The sequence below is a fragment of the Sander vitreus genome, chromosome 15, assembly GCF_031162955.1.
Source record: "Sander vitreus isolate 19-12246 chromosome 15, sanVit1, whole genome shotgun sequence".
NCBI lineage: Eukaryota > Metazoa > Chordata > Actinopteri > Perciformes > Percidae > Sander > Sander vitreus.
Genome location: NC_135869.1, coordinates 3,666,346 through 3,678,217, shown reverse-complemented (window position 1 = coordinate 3,678,217; position 11,872 = coordinate 3,666,346). Strand labels below are relative to the sequence as shown.

The window sequence follows — 11,872 nt, the reverse complement described above, 5'->3', positions numbered from 1 at the left end:
GACTAGGCTATGCACACTGTATCTCACTGCACAGACCTTGGCCAAATTACCCAGAAAGCCAAGTGGGCCAAACATATCCCATTCACAGCATCTCAGCTTTGAAAGCATCTTTGTTCACAATCATGCATTGGAAATTACGATGATTTCAGCTATACAGTGCGATTCCAAAAATGGTATCCTAAGGCAATTCGGAAGGATGCAACAAATTGGTGCTGGGGGCTGTACAAGAGTCAGAGGGGAGTCTGTGGAGGTTATGAACAAGCAGCTCTCTCTTCTCTGCTAGTCTCATGTCATGGCATGGAAAATGTATCTGCTCTGCTCTTTGTGGAATCAGAATTTCCAAAATGTCATGTGTTACAAGTCCTCCACAGTGGAAGAATGGGAAGACAGTAGGATCCTGACATTGACCTAACTACGGGGACTGCCCATTTCTCCGACGCTCCATGGTTCCGACCTCTCAATAACCCCAAAAATTCCCTTTGGTCCTACAGCCCACTAGTCCGACATCCCGCTGGTGGCAAAATTACGAATCCCACTATGGCCACGCCAAGACCCGCCCCACGAAGCAGCTCGATTGGTTCGGTTTAGGCATTTGACCTTGAGTGGTTAAGGTTAGGATAGCCGATTGGTCAGGGGATAGGACCTGTACAAATGGGGTTACGTTACCTTGCGTAAGCATGGACGCCTGGCCAATAAATGCTATTGAAGGGCGGGTCTTGGCGTGGTTATAGTGGGATCAGTACAATCTATCTATCTATCTATCTATCTGATATCGCTGGTGGACGACGGACTAATGGGCTGTAGGACCAAAGGGAATTTTTCGGGTTATTGAGAGGTTGGAACAATGGAGCGTCGGAGAAATGACATGGCAACCCCTAACTACATGCCTTATGTTATGTGTGCAGGCTGAAACGCCATCAAAGTGCCTGTAGCTAGCTAAAAACAATAGCAAGTCCAAGGATTGTTGAGCAGCTCGCTGTTAGCAAGCTTATGTTAGTTATGTGTTAGCAAGCCAAGGCACTTGCAAACACAACCTTTAGCTTAACTTACAGACTTGTAACTTGTTTATAATACAAGACATCTTGATGACACCTATGTGTCGAAGGCGAGTGAAAGGGCGGGCGGTGTCTGATTTTTTTTTTTTTTTACCCTGGTCTAGCTCTGCTAACAGCTAGCTTGTCCTCTGAAACGCCAATAGAGTGCCTTTAGCTAGCTAAAAACATGAGATTTAAGCATGTCAAAGGATTATTCAGCAGCATGCTTTTAGTAAGCTAATGTTAGTTATGTGTTAGCAAGCTAAGGCACTTGCAAACATAAAGCTTTCTGATTTATCCACATTCCACAACGACAAATGTTGCACACTGTGTACAAAATGCAGCTTAAGCGTCACTTACAGACTTGTAACTTGTTTACAATACAAGGCATCTTGTTGATACCGATACTCCACCCTCAACCTTTAGCCATCAAGAGCCAGGCAGCCTTTTTGTCTCTGCAAGTACACTATCATACTACCTTAATTACCACTCAGCTAAGGGGCATTATTAGGGGCTGGTATGTACATGGGTTAAAGGCAGGTGCAAGGGCTGGTCTGGGTCTCAAAAGTCCAGGGCTGATATTTTTTTACCCCAGTTTAGCTCTGCTAACAGCTAACTTGTTCCTGAAAAGGCAACAAAGTGCCTGTAGCTATTTAAAAACATGACATTTAGCCTGAGCACGTCAAAGGATTATTCAGCAGCTCGCTGTTAGTAAGCTTATTAGTTATGTGTTAGCAAGCTAAGGCACTTGCAAACATAATACTATAGCTTTTCTTTTTTACATTCCACTTTAACACAAGTTGCATACTGTGCACAAAATGCAGGTTTAGCTTAACTTACAAACTTATTACTTGTTTACTAGGGGTGGGGGAAAAAAGCGATTCACTTATGGATCGTGGGGTTAGGGTTAAGGTTTTTAAAAATTGATTCTTATCCCCATAATCAACACTTTTTCTTTCTTTTTTTTTTTTTTTATTAATGATTTACCTAAATATTTTCTGTTTATACGGTACCGCAGACGGGAACTACATCATATCCGTTTCCAGCAAAACAGACTAAAAGCAGAAAAATGCAGAAAATCCATCTTATGTTCTTCTAAACAAATATCATAAGTGTCTGACTGGTATGTGACAGTGGTGTGCATTCTTTTTAGAAAACAATTACTTTTTAGAAATGTCTCATGACATATTGTCTCTAGAAGTATAGTAATAGTATTATTCAAATTTTGTTTTGTTAAAGAAGGAAAAGAAAATGGCAATACTCAGTACTATCAAAATCGCAATACTTCTAGAATGGCAGTTAATGGAAATCGCAATACAAAACAAATCGGCACCCATGTATTGTGAAACAATCCAATCAAGACAAAAGCATATTGTCCCAGCCCTATTGTTTAACATGCCTAGTCAAGGGATCTTGGTGACACCCATGCTCAGCCTTTAGCCATCTTGCCATGAAGAGGCAGTCAGCCTTTTTTTGACTCTGTCAGTGTACTATCTTAATAACCTTAATTATCTTAATTACTCAGCTAAGTGGCAGCATTAGGGGCTGGTATGTAAATGCTTCAAATGGGAGTGCAAGGATGGGTGGTGTCTGCTGTCTGGTGGGCTGATACCAGACAGCAGATACCACTTTAACCAGCTCCTCTTCTGCAGTTTAGTGCTCTTATTGAGGGGAAAGCCTTGTTGGAGGATAGCTTTTAATCGTTCTTCTCTTCCAAACTTTTCTCTCCATCCTTCACTCCTACCTCATCTCTCTCTCTCTCTCTCTCTCTCTCTCTCTCTCTCTCTTTTTGGATTATTCTTTTCAATCTACCTCAGTATTTTCTTTAGTTTGCTGCTTTCCTTGTTCCCCTCTTCTCCATCCTGCTCAGTTCTGTACAGTGGGCCCCCATTTCTCCTCTGCTATGTGGTGGTGGCTGCTTGGTGTTTTGAGCTGTGTGCTGGCGGCGTTCGCCATCTTCTTCCTGACCACCGGGAAACGCTACAAGGTGTTCAGCGAGAAGTGCGTGAGGCCTCCAGGACCCTTGGTCACCGACAGCAAGCAGAGGGACCACAGGCTGAAGAGAGGTAAAAAAAACCCCCCGCCTGTTTCTTGAGTCTTGAATCTTGATCATTGGCAGACACTGTACTGTCCTGTGTACCAGAGCTTTGTATTAAGCGTGATTTATGCTTCTGGGTTAAATCTACGCCGTGGCTACGTACGTAGGTACGTGGAGACAAAGACCCTATGCCGTAGCCTGACGTGCACCTCTCGAAAAATATAACTACACGCCGCGCCGACGCACATCGCTCAGTCGTGGCTTGGTAGCGTTGCATTCCACCCTCCTCATTTCCTGGTTCTCCTTCTCCATAAACAACATGAAATCAAGGAGGTCGACAACCATTTTCCCCTGACATTTCCTCTAGCACTATAAGTCAAAAACTATTGAGTGGATTGTTTGTGAGGGCTTCTACATGTCTGTGCCTTTCAGAATACAGATTTACAGGCTGATATGACATGGACTCATTTGTATCCACAAATTTTCTAGTGGATACATTTTACTGCAGATGCAGTCTATGAAAGTTGTGATCGCAAAACCTTGATGTTCAAGATGTCAAGAAAGCTCTCGAGACCCGCCTAACAACTTTTCCACCCGGCTGATTTTTAAAATTCAATCTGTGCTCCCCTGCAGGGTTTCTTGCGGACCGTGTTCCCCCTGCTCTGGATGCGGTGGTGATAGGCAGCGGGATCGGAGGTTTGACAGCAGCAGCGCTTTTGTCTAAAGCCGGGAAGAGGGTTGTAGTTCTGGAGCAACATGATCAGGCTGGAGGCTGCACACACACTTTTCAGAATAAGGGATTTGAGTTTGACGTTGGTAAGAATGTCAAGTAATTTGTATATGGAGAGAGAAACAGAGAGAAATGACCTACATCAATACACTACAGCACTGTAATAAATTCTCGCCACACACACACACACACACACACACACACACACACACACACACACACACCAGCACAAGTTTTTTCTCTGCACGTGTAGCTTTGTATTGGAAAAGAATACAGCTAAATAAATTGATTGATGATTAACTTACATACAGTATATGGTATGGTGAACAATCCAGTCATTCTAATACATTTGCATTTAGCCTATTTTCTTTAAGCATAATTAACTAAGAGAAACTGGACTTGAACACATACATCATTGTGGTGAGTTATAGCCGAGCATAATGGACCACAGCACCGTTGTTAATACAAAGATTGTGCCACAAATGTGCTCACACTATAATCATGTCCTATGATTCCATGTTCATTCATCTATTTGTAATGCCAAAACTAATGCCGCCCTGTTCCTGTCTGAACCAAATCCCACTGCACTGCAACAGCAATACACAGCCGCGTTTGTTGAAACATGAGCACAGCTTTGAGTTGATTAGGTGTGGATATATATACAATTCATTGATCTACATTAATACATATCAGATATCATATCAGATAACATATCAGACAAATTACGAATGTGTGCTCTTAAAGTACATCATACATCTTCACAAATTAACACAAGATGATGAAATTTCACGTTAAAGACATGTCAAAGATGCATTGTTTAGTAAGCAAACTATGCAATTTTGCATACGTAGATGACTAATAACAACACGGCATTATTTCCAAGCGGCTCACTTAGATTATTACACTGGCCATCACTATTTTGCACTTTTATTAGCTTGTATTAAAGTTATTAGCCAACACCGGTATCAAGCATCCACCTTTCAAGTTAATTATATATTTTATAGTGTTAAACACATAATTCAAACATGTAAATATCTGTCAAATATACAGTGGATATACTGTTATATCCACCTACCTCAGATATACAGTATAAGCACCCTGTTCTATCAATACTTCTTTTATTTATTACAGCACCATATCTAGTAAGTATATGGAGTTCTGCTTCATTTATCTGAAGTGCTAGTCAGCGCTATTTATGTTATCCAGCTGTGTTTTTTTCTTTGGTCTAAAAAAACAGTCATATTTTTTTTGTGTTCTATTTCTAAAATTCTAATATTTCTGCTAAAATGATTTAGGAATGTTAGTAAAAATGGACAACAAACAAAGTATTTAATGTTACTTAAATACTGTAACTTTAAATACTCAATTAAGTTTGCAATGACTGAATGAAGACCGTGTAAGAAAACTATCTATTCTAAAGCCTTGTATAAATGAAGTGGATTTAACCCCACCTCCACCGCCAGGTATCCATTACCTGGGCCAGCTTCACGAGAACAGCCTGCTGAGGGTTGCTCTGGATCAGATTACAGAGGGACAGTTGCAGTTCATACGGCTGGAGCAGCACTTTGACACACTGGTCCTAGGTCAGCTTGACCAGCGCAGGTAGGCTGCATAATGACATGATTCTTGTACAGTTAAATTATGTTTCTTTCAATGGCGGTCTTAATTTGCTCCCTTCACCAGGCGTAATCAACTACAACAAACAAAATCTGACCATGACATTAATTATATTTCTTACTAATACTTCTCAAGGCTCCTATGTCCTCCATGTTTAAATGTTTTTTTTTATATATCCAGACTTTTGAGAGTATCTTCACGGGGCTATGAATCCTACCCAGCTTCAAACTAATCAAAACATTTCCAGCCATCTCTGGCCCGCCCTACCTAACTTTTATGTCTTTCTCAGGGAGTACCATATCCATGCTGGGAAGACTGAGATGGCAGATAGCCTGAAGCAGCAGTTCCCAGGAGAGGAGGGGGCCATTGATGAGTTCATGAGATTGATGAAGGTAGGGTGGTAATGGTGATCATGATGGAATGATGGATGAGAAAGTCAAGAAGGGATGAAAGGAGGAAGTAGGCAGAGTTTGTGTAAACAAGATTATTCGTTGGCAAACTTTTCTTTGACACAATGAACATTTGGTGTGCCACAAGGCTCAAGCTTGAGACCGCTACTTTTCTGTCTTTTTATGCTACCACTAGTGGTCATCTTCTGCATTTTACTGGGAAGACAACTTTTAGCACCCATCTTTCTCTTTGTTTAACTCTACAGGGTCATGTACATATACAATTTTGAACTTTTTTAGTGAATTTAGAAGTTGTTTCCCCTTAAAGTGCTTTCAGACATGGCTACCGCCTGGCAATGTTCATGTTCTGTGCGTGAATGGGCTTGACTATTCACCTAGTATAATCCCATCAAGCAGCTAAAAAGAGCAAATCGTAGCTTAGCAATATGACAGGTTTTGCAAACTTGTATAATAAACATTTGTTGTCCCTTATCGGATAATCAGATTTTAAAGCTGAAGTAATTCTGGTGAAGAGGTGTGTCATTTAGGACAGTGATTCTCAAATGGGGGTATGCATACTACCCTAGGGGTAGTTTGGGGTACTGCAGGGTGTACATGTTTATACACTATAATACACTATAATGATACATTTATTTAGTGAGTCTAAAAATTTGAAATGTAGCATTTAAGTGTTTTTCAGTTACAATATTAAATAAGTAAATCAGACACATGGCGTTGTGCTTCTTTATATAGCTAGGCCTTTTGTTTTTGCTGGTCAGGGGGTATTTGGCTGGAAAGAAATTCTACGGGGCTACATTACAAAGTACATTACTTTATTGACAAAAGTTTGAGAACTACTAATTTAGGGAACTCAGATACCAGTAAAGTCAGCTCCAGTACCATTTCTCCCAAGTGTTCACATTGAAAACAGTAAAGGCAGCTTGCTGTCTAAAAGGACCTTAGTTGCAGTTTATGTGCAAAACACTTAAATTGCATTTCTCACATTGAGTGTATTGTTGATTCTGATTGATTAATGGGCTTGTATGTCTTCCTCTCATAGTTAGCCTCACGGCGGACGCCACTTATCGCCATCTTGAAAATCATACCTTATTGGCTGGCGAACTTCCTGGCTCGAACCGGTCTATTAGATCGCATATCTTCAGTGTTCCGCCTAGCAGCAACCAGCCATTCCGAAATAATGTCCGGCATCACACAGAACAAAGACCTGCAGGCACTGTCTGCCTACCTGTTCTATGGTGATGGACCTACGCATTCACATGCATCACAGATCACACACATGCTGTACATCCCTCTAAATGTTGTGTTTTACATCACTTTAGGTGTCCCTCCTAAAGAGTCCAGCTTTCTCATCAACGCTCTCCTTCTTCACCACTACAAGCGTGGTGCGTACTACCCACGGGGGGGTGCCAGTGAGTTTGCCTTTCACATCATCCCTGTCATTCAGCAGGCTGGCGGTGCTGTGCTGGTCAGGGCTCCTGTACAGCGCATCCTGCTCAACCAGCAAGGGAAGGCCTATGGTGAGAAAGGGAGAGGGGAGACAGATTCTGTGTTGCTGTGGCCTTTTTTCAGTTTCAGCTTCAAGTGTGCACAGCTCGCTCTGTTCATTGAGGTCCCTATCTAGCTTTTCAAACAGAGATATTCCTTGAGTCTTTTGGGGTCCAAGTCAGAAGCCTTCATAAGCACATTGCAAGACAGTTGCATGACTTCCAGGTCTCTAAAAAGTGACCAATAAAAGGACACAGAATTTGAACATTTCCCTTTCAAACCTTTGTGACGGCACATATATCACACAATCACAATTGTTTGGGCAGAGCTAAGCTCTGGATGCAGCGACGGTGGCTCTGCAAAATAGTCTCGGGAAGGAACTTGTTTTGGTGGAACATGAAGTTAACTGTCCACACAACACAGTTACGTGAGCTATTTAAATTAGATGAATACACGGTTAAACATAATTTCATCTTACCAGTGTATCGCTGTGTGTACTTTGTCCACAGCAATCCCTCCAATCAGTCCCAGTTAGAGAGTAAATGGTGTAAACATATTCTTCATAAATCTGTACAATCATTCCCCAAAAGAACCAAGCAGGCCTGCCTTGTTGCACAAATGTTCTTCAAAACTTGCCATTATCAGCGTGTAGCTTGCTAGCTCGAAGGTTGTTTCCTGAAGCGAACAGTTTGAGATTGCCAACACACAGAGAGCAGAAGGTGAGGGACATGCGCCGGACGTCAGGCAATTATCCTGGAAATGTACTTCTGTTGATTCAGACTAAGTCTAGGGGAATCAACTACCACTAAGCTACCAAAAGGCTACAACATGCAATCCCGAATATTTCTATTGGGATTAACACTGTGTGTGTGTGTGTGTGTGTGTGTGTGTGTGTGTGTGTGTGTGTGTGTGTGTGTGTGTGTGTGTGTGTGTGTGTGTGTGTGTGTGTCAGGTGTGACAGTACTTAAAGGACACGAAGAGTTTGAGGTCCATGCCCCTGTTGTCATTTCTAACGCTGGAATCTTCAACACCTTCCAGAAGTTTCTGCCTCAGCGCATACAGGACAAACCAGGTAACACAGTATGCAGACTTGATCACTTGACTGTAGCCATTAAATTGTACGTTGCACTTGTTTCTCATTTGCTATCTTTTGCACTGCATATTTCCTGTAATGTGTGTGTAGAGATCCAGTCACTGTTGGGTTTGGTGCGTCACGGTATGAGTTCCTTCTTGGTCTTTGCTGGTCTGGATGGAACCAAAGAGGAGCTGGGCATTGTTTCCACCAACTTCTGGATGTATAAAGACAATGACTTGGACTCACTGTAGGTTTTTACGTATTTTTTTTATAAAAAAATAATTTTTGCTATTTGCTATTTTGCTTAAATTTTAGTTAACACATCCCATTTTTTAACCCATTCCTGTCACGTGTGTGTGTGTGTGTGTGTGTGTGTGTGTGTGTGTGTGTGTGTGTGTGTGTGTGTGTGTGTGTGTGTGTGTGTGTGTGTGCAGTATGAAGCATTACACTTCTCTGAGCAGAGATCAGGTATTGGGAAACATTCCCATGATGTTCATCACCTTCCCATCCGCTAAAGATCCTACATCCAACATCAGACAACCAGGTAACACACATTCACTTGTGCACAAATGTGTGCTAATTGGCCATTAAATCTGACACCGCCTGCCACTTCTTTTGATGTCTGTCTTCACATCCTCAACCCTATGTACTTATTCCTGGCAGTAATCCAATCATGTGTTCGCTATCAGTGAATTCCAAGTTGTTCGGTGGGATGTTATATTTGTTAAACATGGTTTCCTGCCATCTGCTAACTGCCTACAATGGGCCATTAGCACGGCATATGTACAGTTCACAATGGTAGCTTTGGCAGATTTACCACTTGAAATTCAGTCTTTTCTTAATCGTTGGGTCATAACTCACACAAGTTCATTCCTAGCTGGCAACCGTCCAACTTATTTAAAAGAACTCTGAAAAGGGGTCTTAAATGTTGGCTACATACATGATACAATACTATAAAGTGTAAGAATAAAGCTGGATGTCCCAGGCATATTTCACCTGGTATGTAATGCAGTGTGTTACCAGTACGGTGCAAAGTTTGCTGTACCAACAATCACCTACTTTTCAGCGTAGGTCATTCATTCAAGAAGATCGAAAGTTAAATGAAGTGAAAAAATTGTATCACTCTTTCGGGTCCCCAGGAAGTGCGCTGGGCTTTGAAGCAAATTGAACATAGCGGCCAAACAGCGAAATTGCAACTCCCAGTCCGTCACGGTATGCCCTCTGGGCCAAACATTTTATTTAGCCGCTACAGAGTTCCGGGACGCCAGCTACCAGCGGCAGTTGTTTAGCTGCCAATAGGTGACTAATTCTTGCATGTTTTGTTTTGTCGTGCATGATCAAAAAAACATTCCCCCCCCCCCTCTGCTTTTTTTTTTTTACAAATATGCACCCTGTATATCCCCCTTGTGATCTTTCCGTAGGTAAGTCCTGTATGACGTTGCTAACCATGGCCCGCTATGAGTGGTTTGAAGAGTGGGAGGAGACAAAGCTTGGCAAGAGGGGACAGGACTACCTGGATTTGAAAAATAGCATGGCCCAAGAGATGCTGGACTGGGCACTAATAACCTTCCCTCAACTGCGAGACAAGGTAATATATTCCAAACTCAAGGTCAACTCAAAAAACAGCATTTGACCAAGCTCCAGGAACCAGCAAGCCAGTGGACAACTTGCTACTTAGTTAGCTTGCTAACTCAACCATGCCCCCACGCCACACCGGTCACAGAAAACGTGCCGAACAAAGTTTTTACTCATCTGGCAATAGCAAAGGGATTTGTGTGGATGAAGCATTAAAATGACAAATGTGACTCATTTAACGGCTGGCTTCCTTGAAAATCTTACGACTCCACATCCACGTCTCGTTTGGCCTCACCTGCCGACTTGCTGCATGTCGGTTTATACAGAAGTTAGTCCATTACCATGGCAAAGGTCCACATAAGAATGGCTGCCGTTCTGGCCATTCTTCTACATTGATTTGAATTGGAATGGCCTTTCTATCCATTTTATTTCTATGGGGGTCACCATTTCATTTACTGTAGAAGGCAACAGGATTTGGTTTTGTTAGTATTTCATCACATTAATAATACAAATATTACTGTTTATTTCTTTCGTCCCTGACTCTAATCTAAGCCTGTATTGTATTTACACACTGTCAGTCCAAAATATTGCTGTCTCCAAAAGATTTTGCAAAGACGTTGAATTGGCAACTATTCTATGTACTGTATATCTACTATAACTACTAACAGCATGTGTGTTTCTGTTCAGGTGGTGATGGTGGAAGCTGCCACTCCTCTAACTAATGTCCACTATTTGGGCGCTCTGAGAGGTGAGATGTACGGAGCTGAACACAACTTGGAGCGCTTCACCCCAGACACGGTTGCTAGGACACGACCACAGACACCAATCAACGGACTCTACCTAACAGGTGAGCTGACTGACGGACAGTCTCTTTTGGTCTAGATTCCACAGTGACATGTCTGCTTAAAGGTGCCGTAAGTAAGATTGCAAATATCCAGGACTTAGCCAAAAAATGTTAACATCAACCACTTCTCAATAGTTTTTATAACTTTTCTATAAAAGCTTTTATAAGGCTTACCTACTGCACCTTTAATGTTTCTGTGTGTGTGTGTGTGTGTGTGTGTGTGTGTGTGTGTGTGTGTGTGTGTGTGTGTGTGTGTGTGTGCGTTGCAGGTCAGGACGTATTCTGTAACGGCATGGCTGGGGCGCTGCATGGCGGCCTGCTCTGCGCCTCGGCCGTCCTTGATCAGATCCTCTACATTGACCTTCTAGCCCTGAAGAGCCGCATCAAAAAACAGACCAATCAGAAGACGCAAAAGATGACGTAGCAGCTGACTCCAGATGTCCAGAAAAAAAGACAAAGAAGGAAAAGAGAGAAACAGATTCGGACCAACCAGTGTTATGCTAATGTAGTATGTATTGTACAACTTTTTTCACATACCAGTAGTACTCCCCAACACCTGTAAACAGACTGTGATGTGTTCAAGGTTGAAGGTTGAGCTAGACTTATTATAAAATATTGGGGTTCTATTGTTAATTGTTCTTGGTACATGGAGTACAGTCACAACCTTTTAACAATCATTTTTGTATCGGCTTGTATATAAGAGCTAAACTGTCATTCAGTCTTTGTTCTTTGCTTAGTAGCCACATGTTTAATTTTTTTGCCGATGTGTAGCTTACAGCTACATGACTGTGAATTTAAGTTTTTTTTAAAACATATTTTGCTTTTCTAATCTGATATCAACCCTTGTACGCCATCAGGTAAGAACAGTTCATTATTTGTTTGTGGAAACGAAGAAAAGCGTTAGAAAATAATTATTGTTGTTATGTGTTAGGTGACTAAGATTTACTTTATATATTAAGTACTTTAAAATGTTAATATATTGTTAAAAAAAACTCCATAAAAAAAGCTTTTCTTTTATGTCATTTTTTATTTTTCAAGAATCGGTTTAGGAATCGGGATCATTT

At 41.6% G+C, this 11,872-nt stretch overlaps 1 protein-coding gene across 1 annotated transcript; it reads left to right on the top strand.

Moving 5' to 3' along the window:
* The first annotated feature begins 2,859 nt into the window (after positions 1-2,859).
* Positions 2,860-11,304, top strand: LOC144530530 (all-trans-retinol 13,14-reductase-like). The gene is made up of 12 exons (XM_078270128.1): positions 2,860-3,100; positions 3,706-3,888; positions 5,266-5,404; positions 5,709-5,811; positions 6,869-7,064; positions 7,149-7,346; positions 8,267-8,386; positions 8,498-8,636; positions 8,824-8,933; positions 9,811-9,977; positions 10,652-10,811; positions 11,078-11,304. Exons 1-12 carry the CDS (start codon positions 2,938-2,940, stop codon positions 11,230-11,232), a joined length of 1,833 nt encoding a protein of 610 aa, XP_078126254.1. The 5' UTR covers positions 2,860-2,937; the 3' UTR covers positions 11,233-11,304.
* The last annotated feature ends 568 nt before the right edge of the window (positions 11,305-11,872 follow it).

Coding starts and splice junctions, on each gene's coding strand:
- LOC144530530 (XM_078270128.1), top strand. CDS start 2,938: ATGTGGTGGTGGCTGCTTGGTGTTTTGAGCTGTGTGCTGGCGGCGTTC. Junction 3,101..3,705: donor GGACCACAGGCTGAAGAGAG/GTAAAAAAAACC, acceptor GCTCCCCTGCAG/GGTTTCTTGCGGACCGTGTT. Junction 3,889..5,265: donor GGGATTTGAGTTTGACGTTG/GTAAGAATGTCA, acceptor CTCCACCGCCAG/GTATCCATTACCTGGGCCAG.